The sequence below is a fragment of the Gobio gobio genome, assembly GCF_949357685.1.
Source record: "Gobio gobio genome assembly, chromosome: 10".
NCBI lineage: Eukaryota > Metazoa > Chordata > Actinopteri > Cypriniformes > Gobionidae > Gobio > Gobio gobio.
This window is the reverse complement of record NC_137116.1, coordinates 54,749,129-54,767,524: the sequence shown is the minus strand read 5'-3', so window position 1 is coordinate 54,767,524 and position 18,396 is coordinate 54,749,129. Positions and strand designations below refer to the sequence as shown.

Here is an 18,396-nt window from a genome sequence, read left to right as displayed (position 1 = left end):
ATCGGTCCAGATGTTCAGACCAGTGCATCGCTGCTGTCAAGCACCACAGACTCGTGCTTGTCTCTCAGATGTTTCTCCATGTAGACGTTCTCGTCCGTCCGTCAGTCAGAGATTAGTCTGCTAACAGCTAATAGAGGTTAATGAACCATCACAGGCCACCAAACTCTCCTGGCCCTGAATAATTACGGCTTAACTGCAGTCTGTAAATGAATTTTGTAAAAAGAGATAATTGGCGATCAGGTTGATCATTGGTGGTTCTACTTGAGTGTCTTGCTAGATGTGCAGAACTTAAAGGAATAGACGCGGTTGTGGTGTTTTAAAGCTCAGATACTCGTCCCTCTGGAGGTCAAGTAATCCGCTGGAACACAAGATGGCCGTCCAGATCCCCACCATCGCCCTCACTCTTGTGAAAGAGTTTGAAAAGCATCCAAGCAGTGGCGCAGAAGCCGTGCCGTAAATCTGGGCTGCGTTACAGCTTTTGTCCTCAGGAATTCTTCCTCTCCCATTAGATAATTTTCTAAATTGCCTTTAAGTAAGAGTACAGATTAATTAAAACGTAGTACATTTAATTTTATGTCATGTACAAATTTGGTACAGTAATTGAAAAGCCCTCTTCCTCATTTAGTGTTAGTTTAGTTAGAACCGAAAGACCTTTGACTGTGAGAGTGTGTGAGGACAGAGACGCTTATATAGCTCATATGAGTGCTGTGAAGACTCTTCTGCTCACCAAGCACTTATTTGATAAAGTACAGTACAATTGTGAAATATTATTACCATTTTGAAAAAAAATCTCTATGTGAATATATAGTAAAGTGTAATTTATTCCTGTGATCAAAGCTGAATTTATCATCATTACTCCAGTCTTCAGTGTCACATGACCCTTCACTAATCATTCTCATTTGAGGATCTGATGATCAACACACAGTTATGATTATTATTTTAGCTTCGTATTTTAGTGTTAAACTATGAAACCATTATTTCGATGAATATATTTAAATTTAAAAGAACGTGTAAATACAATGTTTTTTATGTACATGGTTTGACAAGGAAGAAGAGGAAAACGTTGGTGCATGTTCAAAAATGAAAGGGTATAACTATTATGCCGAAATGTCTGAAAACCATGTTATTATGATGGTACATGTACAAAAAACAGCAATATTTTCTCTCATATCGATTTTGTTAGTGCCGACTCGTCTACAGTCGTCCTTGCCCATATTTCAGTCTTTCTGCTCATAAGATGGATATTGGTGAATATTCAGCGTTCCTGTGCATGTGCCATCTCTCTCTCTCTCTCTCTCTCTCTCTCTCTCTCCCTCTCTCTCTCTCTCCGTTCTCCCATGACTGTTGCAGAGGTATTGATTATTTTGGATTCTGATTATCTAAAAGGCCTTCTGCTACTGTAGGCATTGGATTTATTTTGGTTTAATTATTAATGGGGCTGAGCTTACAGTAAGCAGTCGCCTTCTATCAGATCATGACGGATTACATGGTTAATATTCAACAGCGTATATTTATTTATGTATGTACTAAGCTGTATATATGAGTGTTGGCACTGAAGCATCTCTCTCTCTCTTGGTCTCTGTAGAGGGAGCTAAACTCAGTGGCGGCACAGCTAGCGGGCCGACAGGAAGAGAGCGAGGACTCCCATAAGCACCTGGTGGAACTGAGCCGTGAATTCAAGAAAAATGTCCCAGAGGTGAGTGTGAGCGCTGGTGTGTGTGTGTGTGTGTGCTCAAAGTCTTACGGGAGACCTTCATCTAGTCGGTTTCATGTTGACGGACCCTTTTCTGGACCTAACCTGAGATGGCAGTTTATTTGTGTTTCTCACCCTCAACTCTGCCTGTTTGTCTGCTCCTCCCTCGTTTTCTGCTTTTCTTCTCTCGTCTGCTCCTCCCTCGTTTTCTGCTCTACTCCTCCTCCTCTCATATATCAGAACTTTTTGAGCCAATCACCTGATCCGTAAAAGTCATGTGACTATTTATTCTGGAGCTGTAGGAAAATGACATCATGACAACACTGATTGGCTGAATTAAATTTATCAACATAATTATTACAATTATTTACATATTTATTTTATATAACTTAATTTACAGATGTAATATAATGAAATATTATTAATAGGGATGCACTGATATTAATATTTTGGCCGATACGATAACCAATAATACTTTATATTTCAAAGCCCATAACCGATATATTGGCCGATAAATCTAAATCCAACTTTTGATATAATTTTTGAGAGCCTGATTACAAAAACAAAAGTTTCATAATTATAAAACTCAAAAGTTGAGGTCTTAAAGAAACGAATGCTGTTATTCAGCCTGGACGCATTAAAAACAGCAAAAATTACATTTATAATGTTACAGAATATAAATGCTGTTCTTGAACTTTCTATTCATCAAAGAATTCTGAAAAAATGGTACACAGCTGTTCTCAACTCTGATAATAATCATAACTGTGTTGATCATCAGATTCTCATATGAGAATGATTAGTGAAGGATCATGTGACACTGAAGACTGGAGTAATGATGATAAATTCAGCTTTGATCACAGGAATAAATTACACTTTACTATATATTCACACAGATAACTGTTATTATAAATTTTGATAATATTTCACAGTATTACTGTTCAGATAAATGCATCCTTGGTGAGCATTAGAGACTCCGCCCCTTTTTCTTTCTGCTCCTCCCCTCTTGTTCGTCTCCACCCCTTTTTCTTTCTGCTCCTCCCCTCTTGTTCGTCTCCACCCCTTTTTCTTTCTGTTCCTCCCCTCTTGTTCGTCTCCACCCCTTTTTCTTTCTGCTCCTCCCCTCTTGTTCGTCTCCACCCCTTTTTCTTTCTGCTCCTCCCCTCTTGTTCGTCTCCACCCCTTTTTCTTTCTGCTCCTCCCCTCTTGTTCGTCTCCACCCCTTTTTCTTTCTGCTCCTCCCCTCTTGTTCGTCTCCACCCCTTTTTCTTTCTGCTCCTCCCCTCTTGTTCGTCTCCACCCCTTTTTCTTTCTGCTCCTCCCCTCTTGTTCGTCTCCATCCCTTTTTCTTTCTGCTCCTCCCCTCTTGTTCGTCTCCACCCCTTTTTCTTTCTGCTCCTCCCCTCTTGTTCGTCTCCGCCCCTTTTTCTTTCTGCTCCTCCCCTCTTGTTCATCTCCACCCCTTTTTCTTTCTGCCCCTTCCCTCTCGTTTGTCTCCGCCCCTTTTTCTTTCTGCTCCTCCCCTCTTGTTCGTCTCCACCCCTTTTTCTTTCTGCTCCTCCCCTCTTGTTCGTCTCCACCCCTTTTTCTTTCTGCCCCTTCCCTCTCGTTTGTCTCCGCCCCTTTTTCTTTCTGCTCCTCCCCTCTTGTTCGTCTCCGCCCCTTTTTCTTTCTGCTTCTCCCCTCTTGTTCATCTCCGCTCCTTTTTCTTTCTGCTCCTCCCCTCTTGTTCGTCTCCGCCCCTTTTTCTTTCTGCTCCTCCCCTCTTGTTCGTCTCCACCCCTCTTGTTCGTCTCCACCCCTTTTTATTTCTGCTCCTCCCCTCTTGTTCGTCTCCACCCCTTTTTCTTTCTGCCCCTTCCCTCTTGTTTGTCTCCGCCCCTTTTTCTTTCTGCTCCTCCCCTCTTGTTTGTCTCCGCCCCTTTTTCTTTCTGCTCCTCCCCTCTTGTTCATCCGCGCCCCTTTTTCTTTTTGCTCATCTCCTTTTGTTTGTCTCCGCCCCTTTCTTCTTTCTGCTCCTCCCCTCTTGTTTGTCTCCGCCCCTTTTTCTTTCTGCTCCTCCCCTCTTGTTCATCCGCGCCCCTTTTTCTTTTTGCTCATCTCCTTTTGTTTGTCTCCGCCCCTTTCTTCTTTCTGCTCCTCCCCTCTTTCCTCTTCTTGTTCTCCCCTCGCTCCTCCTCCAGTATGAGGCCTAGCTGGGTAATACAGTGTCTAGTGTGTGTAGTTTGAGATCCCAGTGAACAGTTGTCTCTCAGTCTGTCACTGAAGGCACACACACACACACACACACCAGTTCGTCCCTCCAGCTTCAGCACTAATAGCGTAACACAGAGTATCTGGTGTTCATCGACGTTACTTGTCACATCCAGCCAGTCTGACATCAGCATTTAAGCTTCCAGAACCTGAATAAAACCCCAGGAAATGAGCAGCCGTTCCCATGGAGAGAAATCCTCCGCTGAGAGTCTTTAAGTTCAAGTCTCTCTCCGTTTAAATTCCCGTCACTCTAATCCGGAGCTGCGCCTCCGATTCCTCTTCAGGTAAAGGTGACGACGGGAGAAATGCTTGTCACGCATCTCTCATTATACGCGCTTTGACATTTTACATTTTTCCTCGTTAACGGCCTTCCTTTTCCTGGGCTTGGACACGATCCGCCGTCAGAGCTCTCCACTCACAAGCCCAGCTCCTCATTGACACAAATGTCATCAGTGACGATCAGAACTACACGATTAGCACACGTCTGGAGTTCACGCTAGCCGGTTGTGGCGTATAATGAACATAAACAAAGCATCATTAATGGATTGACAGGAGTTATTTGTGTTAATGGAGGAGTTATTAGTGTCTTCAGCAGGAGTGTATGGGTTCAGTGAAGCGTCTATAAACAACACGTGTGGTTTTTGACATGTATAATAATGCACACAATGAAAGTCCATGAGGCAGAATCTTTTGCTGGGATTGACAGTGGTTTGTCAAAGCACTTAGAGAATATTTAACATGTCATTTGAGCTGAATTGTCATTTGAATCACTATTTTAGTAGTGGGAACAGTGTTTATTTGTTTATGTGTTATCAAAGTCATTCCTAAGGGGATTTTCCTCTTGAAATATTGCACATAAGTACTGAATTATTTTCGTATTCATATTGCTATTCTAATTTTTTTATGAAGGTCAGCTGCCCAGAAATATTATAGTTCATTAATAATATAAAAAGAAATGTATATGTTTTACATTAACCTTTTCAGCATTAAATGTGTTTTGGCTCTGAGTAGTTATGTTGGAGTAGAAGTTCAGGGAGATGTGTTTTCTCAGCTGTGAAATGTGAAACTTCTGGTGAATCTAAACATGCACAGGCTTTTCTTCACCCCACAATCAACAGGGGAAAGAAATATTATGCATAAATATAATAAAGCCTTTTTTAGAATCAAGATCGTTTGTATTGTGATGATATTTTCATGACAATTCTCTCCCCAAAATTGTCACTTGAAAATTATTCACAACAATCCAAAAAAGCCAAACACAATATATATATATATATATATATATATATATATATATATATATATATATATATATATATATATATATATATATATATATATATATATATATATATATATATATATATATATATATATATATATACAGTGGGGTATTTAGTCAGCCACCAATTGTGCAAGTTCTCCCACTTAAAAAGATGAGAGAGGCCTGTAATTTTCATCATAGGTACACTTCAACTATGAGAGACAGAATGAGGTGAAAAAAATCCAGAAAATTACAAGTCGCTGGTAGTTTGGCCCATTCCTCCATGCAGATCTCCTCTAGAGCAGTGATGTTTTGGGGCTGTCGCTGGGCAACACGGATTCTCAACTCCCTCCAAAGATTTTCTATGGGGTTGAGATCTGGAGACTGGCTAGGACACTCCAGGACCTTGAAATGCTTCTTACGAAGCCACTCCTTCGTTGCCCGGGCAGTGTGTTAGGGATCATAGTCATGCTGAAAGACCCAGCCACGTTTCATCTTCAATGCCCTTGCTGATGGAAGGAGGTTTTTACTCAAGGCCCCATTCATTCTTTCCTTTACACGGATCAGTCGTCCTGGTCCCTTTGCAGAAAAACAGCCCCAGAGCATGATGCCCCCCCCCCCCCCCCCATGCCTCACAGTAGGTGTGGTGTTCTTTGGATGCAACTCCGCATTCTTTCTCCTCCAAACACGACAAGTTGAGTTTTTACCAAAAAGTTATATTTTGGTTTCATCTGACCATATGACATTCTCCCAATCCTCTTCTGGATCATCCAAATGCTCTCTAGCAAACTTCAGACGGGCCGGACATGTCCTGGCTTCAGCAGGGGGACACGTCTGACACTGCAGGATGATTTGAGTCCCTGGCGGCGAGTGTGTTACTGATGGTAGCCTTTGTTACTGTGGTCCCAGCTCTCTGCAGGTCATCCACTAGGTCCCCCCATGGGGTTCTGGGATTTTTGCTCACCGTTGATCATTTTGACCCCACGGGGTGAGATCTTGCGTGGAGCCCCAGATCGAGGGAGATTATCAGTGGTCTTGTATGTCTTGCTCCCACAGTTGATTTCTTCACACCGAGCTGCTTACCTATTGCAGATTCAGTCTCCCAGCCTGGTGCAGGTCTACAGTTTTGTTTCTGGTGTCCTTTGACAGCTCTTTGGTCTTGGCCATAGTGGAGTTTGGAGTCTGACTGTTTGAGGTTGTGGACAGGTGTAGAGCCCTGCGCGGGACTGTTTTCTTCATCCCGCTCCCGCCCGCACCCGCCGAATTTCTGACCATTACCGCCCGCTCCCGCAACGTATGTGTTACACTCCCGCCCGCTCCCGCAGAACTCTGAGAATTTATTCCCGCACAATAATAGAGATGCATTGATTTTGTGTCTTCTCCCGTCCCGCAGGAAAAAAAAAACACGTATTTGTATTGATATTATTAAAGAGATTCATGGGGTTGTTTGTTTCGTTTCCCTGGCCTGCATGTAAAAAAAAAAAAAAAAGACAAATACATTCAAATATAATTTCGTTTTAATCAAAAACTTTGCACATAAAAATAGACTGCTTTGCAAAACAGAAAACAGAAAAACAGATTGAGAAACAAAAAACAGATCCCAATTCGTCGGTCAGTTCCGACATACGTCGAACGTGACCGACTGAAAGGAAACCTGAGAAAACAAGCTTCAACAGAACGTAATGTGAACACAAAATAGCAAACGGACATTTAGAAACAATCAATTTCCACTCACTAAACTTCTATGTATTGTTTGTCAAAAACACCAAACAGTCAACTTGACCTGCAGGGAGTGCTGAGCGTTTTTGGTGAGGTATGATCAAGTATCTATGTATTTGCCAGCTGTTTAATATGTGGATACATATAACGTTATACCGCTTGATTTTGCCTACCAAAACAATTGAGAAACTTCTCCAAATGTCAGACTTTCCTTGCTTAGCTTTTGTGCTGTAAATACCTCGTTTGAGGTTCTTTTCTACATCATCTATTGACATCTTCTCCATCATGTCGTTAGGCAACCTCCCTATCCCACCGATTCCCGCTGTGTTTTTTTTAGCCGCCCATTCCCGCCCGCAGCAAAATTCAAACCGCCCGCTCCCGCGAGATTTACGTTGGGTCCCGCGGGACCCGGCGGGACTCAATCCCAATGCAGCCCTCTAGACAGGTGTCTTTTATACTGATAACCAGTTCAAACAGGTTCCATTAATACAGGAGTGGAGGACAGAGGAGCCTCTTAAAGAATAAGTTACAGGTCTGTGAGAGACAGAAATCTTGCTTATTTTCCACCATAATTTGCAAATAAATTCTTTAAAAATCAGACAATGTGATTTTCTGGATTTTTTTTTCTCATTCTGTCTCATAGTTGAAGTGTATCTATGATGAAGATTACAGGCCTCTCTCATCTTTTGGGAGAGTGGGAGAACTTGCACAATTGGTGGCTGACTAAATACTTTTTTGCCCCGCTGTATATATTTAAAAAAAAAAATTATATATATTTTATTTAATTAATTATTTGTGAGCTTCATCAGTTTTGTCTGTTTGTCTGTTTCTAGGAGGTGTTGGAGATGGTCTCGCCCGTCCTCAAGAGTTTCCAAGCTCAGGTCAGTCAAAACTCACTGAACTGGTCTACATTCACTGGTCAACACTCACTGGTCACACTCACTGAACTGGTCTACACTCACTGAACTGGTCTACATTCACTGGTCAACACTCACTGGTCACACTCACTGAACTGGTCTACACTCACTGAACTGGTCTAAACTCACTGGTCTACACTCACTGAACTGGTCTACACTCACTGGTCAACACTCACTAAGAACATCAGATGCTATTCTCATTTCTGCTCATGCTGGAGAGATTTGGAGAATTCATGCATTAAAGCCCCTCTTGTGTAATTTTAAATGTTCCTCACTTTGTTTTGAAGGTCTCCTAACAGGTTCACACGCTTCCAAGGTCAAACGACAGTTTAATCTTCTCATAATGTACTCACAGCGTCTGAAACGCTTCCATCAATGATCCGGTCTCCCTAAACCCCTCCCTTCTGAGAGTCTGCTCTGCTCTGATTGGTCAGATGGCCCAGTCTGTTGTGATTGGTCTACTCTGCTCTGATTGGTCAGATGGCCCAGTCTGCTGTGATTGGTCTACTCTGCTCTGATTGGTCAGATGGCCCAGTCTGCTGTGATTGGTGTCTGATTGGAGCAGAACTCTTCCAGTCTCAGCTACACCTACAGTGTTTGAGGGCGGGGCAAAATAGACATCATTCACGGGAAACCAATGAAAACCATTTGGCTTGCATTATGCAAATTTGCTGCAAACCCACGTAGGTTGGAGCAGGAAGTTGGACAATAACTTCTTTTTATCGAGCACTTTGAATCATTCCCAAACAGACCCGTCCCGCAGGTGAGATCATAATAGGGGCACTTTAAATAACGTCCCAATCAATTGATTGCATTTAGGGCTCCAGCATTGTTTCTGCATGTCTTATGTAAACACAATGAGCGATCTGCTGCCTTTCCCAGGAACGCTGGCATCAAAAATCTCTCCGCATCACGTCATCCATAAACCCCCCATCCATACCCCCCCCCCCATCCATAACCCCCCCCCCCCCCACCGCTGTATTGACTGGTATCATTTTCCCGTCAGACTTAAGTAGCATCTCTCCTCCATTAAGACACAGTACTGGAGGCCTCTCTCTCTCTCTCTCTCTCTCTCTCTCTCTCTCTCTCTCTCCCCCTCTCATCTCTCTCTCTGTCATCCTGTTGTAATGGTGCACTTCTTCCCTGACATGCTCCTGTCGAGAAAGTCATCTGATCTCCTCTCAGAGCCGGTGCTCGAGCCATTAAACAGCAGATCATAAATCATATTTGCGTGCTGGTCTGTGGTCCAGAGGCTCAGGCGGGACTGAAATGATAGCGCAGGTTTTCTCGTGTGATCAGGAGTGATTCGCTGCGGTCAGGAGTCCAGCTGGACCCGTGTGATGGCATTTCTGTAGCATGTCTTCAGGGTTATCACAATAGAAAGTGTTTTCGGCCTGATAACAAGTGGTCAGCCGCAGCAGATCGCCACTCACACCGGCATTAACATCGTCTCAGATCTGACTCTGGTGGCCACTCCTGATTGGCTTTCATTTCAGCTCACTGTGAGAGTGAGGTCCTGTTGAACACAGCAAACCTCAGGACTCCATCTAATCTATTCCCAGTGGATAAAGTCCTTTTATGATGGATGGATGCACTTTTATGATGGATAGATGCTCTTTTATGATGGATAGATGCACTTTTATGATGGATAGATGCTCTTTTATGATGGATAGATGCACTTTTATGATGGATAGATGCTCTTTTATGATGGATAGATGCACTTTTATGATGGATAGATGCACTTTTATGATGGATGGATGCACTTTTATGATGGACAGATGCACTTTTATGATGGATAGATGCACTTTTATGATGGATGGATGCACTTTTATGATGGATGGATGCACTTTTAAGATGGACAGATGCACTTTTATGATGGATAGATGCACTTTTATGATGGACAGATGCACTTTTATGATGGACAGATGCACTTTTATGATGGACAGATGCACTTTTATGATGGATGGATACACTTTTATGATGGGTAGATGCTCTTTTATGATGGATAGATGCACTTTTAAGATGGACAGATGCACTTTTATGATGGATAGATGCTCTTTTATGATGGATGGATGCTCTTTTATGATGGACAGATGCACTTTTATGATGGATAGATGCTCTTTTATGATGGATAGATGCACTTTTATGATGGATAGATGCTCTTTTATGATGGATGGATGCTCTTTTATGATGGATGGATGCACTTTTAAGATGGACAGATGCACTTTTATGATGGATGGATACACTTTTATGATGGATGGATGCACTTTTATGATGGATAGATGCACTTTTATGATGGACAGATGCACTTTTATGATGGATGGATGCTCTTTTATGATGGATAGATGCACTTTTATGATGGATAGATGCTCTTTTATGATGGATGGATGCTCTTTTATGATGGATGGATGCACTTTTAAGATGGACAGATGCACTTTTATGATGGATGGATACACTTTTATGATGGACAGATGCTCTTTTATGATGGATAGAGGCACTTTTATGATGGACAGATGCACTTTTATGATGGATAGATGCACTTTTATGATGGACAGATGCACTTTTATGATGGATAGATGCACTTTTATGATGGATAGATGCTCTTTTATGATGGATGGATACACTTTTATGATGGATGGATACACTTTTATGATGGACAGATGCTCTTTTATGATGGATGGATACACTTTTATGATGGATGGATACACTTTTATGATGGACAGATGCTCTTTTATGATGGATAGAGGCACTTTTATGATGGATAGATGCACTTTTATGATGGATAGATGCTCTTTTATGATGGATAGATGCACTTTTATGATGGACAGATGCACTTTTATGATGGACAGATGCACTTTTATGATGGATGGATACACTTTTATGATGGGTAGATGCTCTTTTATGATGTACACATGCACTTTTATGATGGATAGATTCACTTTTATGATGGATAGATGCACTTTTATGATGGATGGATGCACTTTTATGATGGATGGATGGATGCACTTTTATGATGATAGATGCACTTTTAATTTAACTTTAACTTTAACATTATAAAGCTTGGAAGAGCAGGACATTATTAATATAACTCTGTCTGAGAGAAGAGTGTCACACACACCGAGGATGAGCTGAGAGTAAATCATGGAGTCATTTTCAGTTTTGGGTGAACTATCCCTTTAAGGACAAGTTTTGAATTAAACAATAATTTGTTTTTTATTTTATTATATTGAATTTATATGTATTTATGAAACATGTATACACTCTAAAAAAAAAGGTTCTATATGGCACCAAAAATGGTTCTTGGCTCGTAATCATAGGGGAACCTTTTTTAGTGCTATATAGCACCAATTTTGGTTCTTCAGCGTTTTTTTGACTGAGGTGCTATATAGCACCGCTACCACATACAGAACATGTTAAGATATGGTGCTATATAGCACCAAAAGTGGGTTCTTCTATGATTACGACGAAGAACCATTTTTGGTGCCATATAGAACCTTTTTTTTCCCGAGTGTACAGAATGAGATGCGCATTCGCAGGTGTGTGAAATCTGAACTGTTTCTCTACTGCATAAGGAAACGGCTGCAGATTCAGAGCAGTCCTGCCTGAGAGGTGCATGATGGGTAACTTCACAGGGACCACTTACTGCGCTCAGAGTTGAGCAGTGAGAGTAAACTAGGTGGAGTTATGTAGGTGGAGTGTGTGTTTGTGTGTTTAGGGTCCCTCTGAAGCGCGAGTGTGTGTGTGTTTTCGGTCTCCTCGGCCCTCGTTCTCCTCCTCCTCGATCTCCCTGGTGGTGTTTGGACCCTTTTCGTGCCGCTTTTAAAAGAGAAGTCGTCGCTTTGAAGTGTTTGCGACATGACAGGTTTCTCTTTTCTTTCTCTGTTTCATTTCTGCGTGTCCCTCCTCTCCTCCTCTCCTCCCTCCTGCTAATTATCGTTAACCAGCGGCTGATTAGAAACACGCGTCGACCTAGATTCCCGAAGCGGAAAGGGTTAATCCCCGAGCTGGTGGCTGTCATTGGCCGTCCTCCTCCTCCTCCTCCTTCTTCCTCGTCGTCGTCTTCTCTTCTTCTTTTCTCTTTCGGAGTGGAGGAGAGCTAATGAGGTCCCGTCAGAGCCGGGGAGAGGTGTTAATTTGGCCTGTGAAGTGGAAAGGAGATTAAGGACAGTAAGAAGTCGAGTTTACGGCTTAAAATACATCGCTGTCCTTATTAATCCAAAGGCCCTGGGAGACCAGCAGCACTTTTTGGTTTTATAATGAAGAGTGTCTTATAATGAAGGTAATTTTAATAAAATGTACGGCGTGTCTTAATGGAGTCTGATGTGGGAGAGGTGTCAGGATCGCTGGGATGCGGGACGGCCCTTTCCTCTCTGGGTAAAGTGTTCCGCCAAACGGCTCTCACCTGATGCCGGAAACATGCTCAACTTCTGCAGGAAAGACCCGAGCCGAGCAAAGCCCGAAGGGAAATGTTCTTAAAAGATTCAAAAACTCTTTACAGCAAATCACCTCGACTGGACTATAATGACCTTCTGCATCTGTCGGACATTTAACCCTGAATTTGGAAATTATAGTAGGCTATAATATTACACTTTTTGTTTGGTATTATATTTGATACTTCAAGCTTTAATGGTTCATATATGATACAGTGAGAACACCAAACTGAGCAAAATATGCAGATGATAATATTTATATGGCAAAGATGAATCCTGATGCTTGTGATGTAAATCAGTGAGACGACTGACATAAAGTGCATATCAATATATCTGCCTGTAATATGTCTTAGTAAGATGATTAGTTTTATGATCAGTCTCTGTAGTTTTAAAACATAAAATGCACTGATGACTGAGAGATGAACTAATACACCTCCAAAAGCCTAATGATCATCTCGCATTTTTGCATGATTTTTCTGAATAATGAAGCAAAAGTTGCTTCAGTCCAGTGAGTGTTCATCTTGAAATATTACTAACAATATTCTTATAGTCTAAAAGTTATTCTTATGTTTACTGTAAAAAATAAAAATAAAGATTTCTCATCAAAAAGACTGAAAGTGGACGTTACGATTACACTGAACCAGACGACCGAAGGCAGAAGATTGTGTGTACTATTGAGTGTACTATTGAGTGTACTATTGTGTGTACTATTGTGTGTGAGATTGTGTGTACTATTGAGTGTACTATTGTGTGTGAGATTGTGTGTACTATTGAGTGTACTATTGTGTGTGAGATTGTGTGTGAGATTGTGTGTACTATTGTGTGTGAGATTGTGTGTGAGACTGTGTGTGAGATTGTGTGTGAGACTGTGTGTGAGATTGTGTGTGAGATTGTGTGTACTATTGTGTGTGAGATTGTGTGTGAGACTGTGTGTGAGATTGTGTGTAGTATTGTGTGTGAGATTGTGTGTGAGACTGTGTGTGAGATTGTGTGTGAGATTGCGTGTACTATTGTGTGTGAGATTGTGTGTGAGACTGTGTGTGAGATTGTGTGTGAGACTATGTGTGAGATTGTGTGTAGTATTGTGTGTGAGATTGCGTGTACTATTGTGTGTGAGACTGTGTGTGAGACTGTGTGTGAGATTGTGTGTGAGACTGTGTGTGAGATTGTGTGTGAGACTGTGTGTGAGATTGTGTGTGAGACTGTGTGTGAGACTGTGTGTGAGATTGTGTGTGAGACTGTGATCATGTTGATCATGTAGAGGCTGAAGGTTAGGGTTGGGCATCGCTCTTGATTTGATTCGTTTTAGTCAATTAGTTTTTTGAAATATAAACATTTAAATGGTAGCCGTCATAAAAACTTGCCAGATTTATTCATACATATATTAAATATTGAAGAACATTGACCATGAATATCCTCTGTAATGTGGTGCACATCATTATCTAAATGCTCGTCTCTAGAGTTAATGTTTCTGCTGATTAACACTGGATATGGTTTTCCTGAGGTAAATGTGACGTTGTTTTACTGACGTCTTTCTGCGGTTGAAACTCTTGAGCTATTCTGTGACATGATCTGGATTTGGGGAAGTTGTCCTGTATCTTTAACACACGTTCAGAAGCTCATTGGTGTTTATTTGGTGCTGTTACTGGTATGAAGGCGGAAGAGAAGATCTGTTCATCTGCCGCTTCTCTTGAGCTGAGCTTGAGTTGAGCGATCTCACACCACAGCGAAAAAAACGTATTTATGCTTTTGAATTTCGTTAAAAATAAAAATAGACGTGAAAAATAGATTTGAAATCTGATACTTTGTTTCATATCAATAGTAATAAAGCACTAAGATTATTGCGATATATTGGATGGGAGGCGCGCTACAATGTTTATTTCATTCATGAACTGAAAACAGGATGACTAATCGATTCTTGGGATTTAAGAATCCATATTGTTTTGTAAAAGTGAGAATCTATTCAAATCGAGAAATCAATATTTTTTACCCAGCCCTAGTGTTTAGTCATTTGTAGTGAATCCTCCCGTGCAAGAAATAAATCCGTCCCATCTGCCGACCCAGGCTTTCTAACCCTCGTGCACTGTTGGATTTCTGCTTACACTCGTTATGGTCCGGGTCAAATTGACCCTAATTGGATTCAATACAATTCCCCAATAATATTATGAAAAAACATATACATTCAGGTACAAACAATTCACTTTTAATATCAATACTTTTCACACATTACAAAGAATAAATATCTGAATTTACGATTTATAAAAATACTTTTAACCACAATTTTTAAGATTGGCCCTTGGGACTCTTGCCTTTATACATTTAGAACAATAATATCTTAGTCTAAACCTAAAGTAATCTTGACCAACTATATAGCATTTTAAAGCTTTCAGACTCTAATTTTCATATTTGGTGACTGATTTTCAAAAGAGATGACAGAGCAGTAGATAAATAGCGATAGATTCGTCATTTGTGATGCCAAACTATAACGCGCGCTCTGACTCTTTCCATATCGTTTTTTTATATGCATGTTAGAGATTGAATTCAAATTAAATATTAAAATTACTGCCCAAACTACTTCTGAATAGGATGTCTACTTCATAGATATTTTGAAAAGTATGCAAATATAACGTTCAGATCACTCAAACCATATGGAAATCGAAGAGTCTACATGTCATCTAGTGGAAAACGTTGGTACTGCGCACAAAAACAATTTTTTTTTTTTAGATATCAACCGAAAATTTGTCACAGAATTTGTTCAGATATTTAGCTTTGATTTTCTTGAGGTTTTAGAGTTGAACATGTTTTGTAAAATGTATATTTTATATAAAATATACAAATATATATATATATGTTATATATTTTACATGTTCATAAACTTCTATAACTTGTTTTAAACTTTACTTTTACGACTTATACAGTGATGGCCGATTTCAAAACACTGCTTGATGAAGTTAATCTCAGCACTTCAGGACTAGAGTTGAAGAGCTCTGACATACAACAGTGTTTTGTATTAAGGGCCCTATTTTAACGATCTGAAACGCAAGTGTCAAAGCGCGAAGCGCAAGTAACTTTGTGGGCGGGTCTCGGCGCTGTTGCTATTTTCCCGGCGGGATAAATGGCTCTTGCGCCCGGCGCAAATCTAAAATGGTTGGTCTGAAGTAGCTTCATTATTCAGAGGTGTGGTTTGGGCGTAACGTGAATAAACCAATCAGAGCGTCATCCAACATTCCCTGTAAAAGCAGGTGCGCAAGTTCCATTATGGATTGCTATTATTATGGCGTATTTACCAGGCGCACGCCAGGAGCGGTTCACAGCCGAGGAGACTGATGTGCTTGTAAGAGCAGTGAAAGACAGAGAAGTGAAGTTGTAATGTTGTACATTATGGTAAAGGTGATTTCACAGTCTTTTTTTTTTCAGTCTTTCAGTTTTTTCAGTTTTTCAGTCGATTTTTTTTCCTGGTTCTTGACGAACAAACCAATTTGTCAGATGTCCTTATATAGGCTACATATATGTCTTGCCACTATTGGGCAAACAGGTCTTATCCTTAATTATTACAATTAGCCTGAATCATTTGTAAGCTAGATTTATGCCTATTTTTTCACATCTTCGTGGCACACCACAATAATTTCCGTCATCTCATGTGTTAATATTTTTTTAGTGTAACAATTTATGATTTGCAAAAATAACTGTTGCATCTGTGTAGATTACATGAGCAAAGTGTATGCGCGTTGTGCACGCTATACATTATGGTCAAGCATGCGCCCTTAAAATAGCATAATGAACAACGCGCAACGCGCCACTGACTTTAGACTAGGTTTTTTCTGGTCAGTGGCGCAATTGTTTAATGGAACAGCAAAATAGCACCAGGGATTGTTTGCGCCGGAACACGCCTCCTTTTTTGCGCTGAACCGCCCAGGGAGCGCAAGTTCATTCACTAGTTTAGCGACGTGCTTCTGTGGAGGGAAAAGCGCGCTTTGCGCGGGTGCAAAATAGGAATGACACATGCGTCGGTGTACTAAGTCAATTGCGCAGGGTGCAAGATAGGGCCCTTTGTGTCTGTACTGTACTTTTGAACAGCTGTCCTATACGGGTCAAACTGACCCACAAACAGCAAGAGTGTAAAACATTTTGATATGCACATTTCACAACGCATTATCATCTTGAAACTTTGCATGCATGTTAATGACCCTAAATGAGAAAAGGTCACACAATTTCAAGAAAAACAATGTAGGTTAGATAGTATTTCAGATAGATTGAAAAAAGAAATTATAGCTCATTTTTTACCATTTGTGGCATACAAAAAATATTTCTGTATTGAAAAAAATGGGGAAAAGCTAATTGTTTTAGCTTCATAGGTTAGTAAAAAACTAACATAACAACATATAACCAAGAAATTTTATTATTTTGGGTCTCTACAGTTGCCTTAGAACATTAAAATATGCAGGTCAAATTGACCCGTGATCATCACGAACGTAACAGTAAATGTGTGTGTATTAGGGATGCAACAATACATTTAGTCCACGGTTCAATACATACCTCGGTTTTTACCCACGGTTTTCGGTTCGGTTCGGTTCTGATGGCTTGTCACATACATTTTTTGTTATTCTATTCTTAGGCGACAGGAACCGCAAGAGGTTAAAGAGAAAAAAATACTATTTTTTTATTGCAATACTCTTTCTTTATTTACTTAAAAGAATTGAAAAACCTTACTTAAACTTAAAACTTTACTTAAAAAAAAAACCTTGTACACATTCCTAGTGTATTGGATAATATAAAATAAATATATATAAAGATTTACACTGGCAACTCAGAGCTGTACAGCAGCATTTAAGTATGAAATTGAATGAATAAATGTAAAAATAAAACACTAAATAGACTTCACTATAAAATATACATTGATTCTTAGCTGTATTAGTTTTTCAGTCAAGAGCAGCGAGTGATTTTCTCTGTCTCTTGTTGTTGTATTAACATTAAAGGGATATTTCACTCAAAACTGAAAATTCTGTAATCGAGAAATGAATACAGGTTTGAAACAATATTAGAGTGAGTAAATAATGACATAATTTTATAGGTGAACTGTCCCTTTAAGGACCGCGTGTTCACTGGCTGCGCTGCTGTCAATTTAAGACCTCTACACATCTAATATACACACACGATTGCGATTTTACTTTCACTTTAGACATAACCGACTGTGTTTATGTTAACCTTGTGTGTATTTGACAGTATGAACGCAGTAAGACGACTAGTTCAGTATTCACGTGTTTGACAGGCTTTTAGTGCGTGCGCTCTGAAAAGCGCATGTTAAAACCGCGCACGCGAATGAACCGGCAAGGCTTTAAAACACATGCAAATAATGAACTTTGGTGATTGTGAATAACTCTAGTGTTCAGTGAGTATAACTCCACCACTAACGTGTGATGTGAATGTATGTCGCGTTGTTCAGTATTGGGATGGAGGCAAATTATAGAATTTGTAGAAAAATTATTAATTAAATGCGAAACCGAGAAAACCGCAATTCACAGGTGCGTATTGAACCGTGAATGCCGTGCCGAACGGTTCAATATTATATTGAGAATTGTGGCATCCCTAGTGTGTATATGTCAAAACACATCAGCGTGTTGAAACTTTGCATGCATGTTCATGACCCTAAATGAGAAAAAGTAAAAAAATGCAAAGAAAAAAAACATAGGTTAACTGATATTTCTGACAACTTAAAAATCAAAACGGGTCAAATTGACCCGCAACATAACACAAGGGTTAAAGTGAAATAAAGGCACACTTCTGAGGCCGCTTACCGTGCTCATGCCTGCAACAGAACTAGCGGGCGTGGCCGGGAAATCCAGTGGCCACTGTAGAAACCAAAACTTCCGCGTTTGGAACCGATGATCGGAATCGAAAGCAAATTTTGTAAACGTTTCCAATTGCATCGTTATTTTTTAAACAGTTCCAAGTTGGAACTGGTTCTCGATGCCCAACCCGACTGATGGAAGAGCTGAAATCCCTACAGGATCGCATTTGATTCTGTGCGGTTTTGTTCTGGGATCTGTTTGGGATATTCTGATAGTTATGATACAAAATCCAACAGGAATCTAGTACACGTTTCGGATGTTTTCATGCTTTTGT

General features: G+C 40.4%; 1 protein-coding gene across 1 annotated transcript in view; it reads left to right on the top strand.

Moving 5' to 3' along the window:
* The window catches only part of cux2b (cut-like homeobox 2b), a gene marked incomplete at its 5' end in the record, with an annotated part of 258,049 nt that overhangs the window by 105,434 nt on the left and 134,219 nt on the right, over window positions 1-18,396 (top strand). The window contains 2 exons of the mRNA XM_079828153.1: window positions 1,586-1,696; window positions 7,760-7,807. Of these exons, the coding sequence (XP_079684279.1) occupies window positions 1,586-1,696; window positions 7,760-7,807 (159 nt within the window). The remainder of the gene's footprint in view (window positions 1-1,585; window positions 1,697-7,759; window positions 7,808-18,396) is intronic.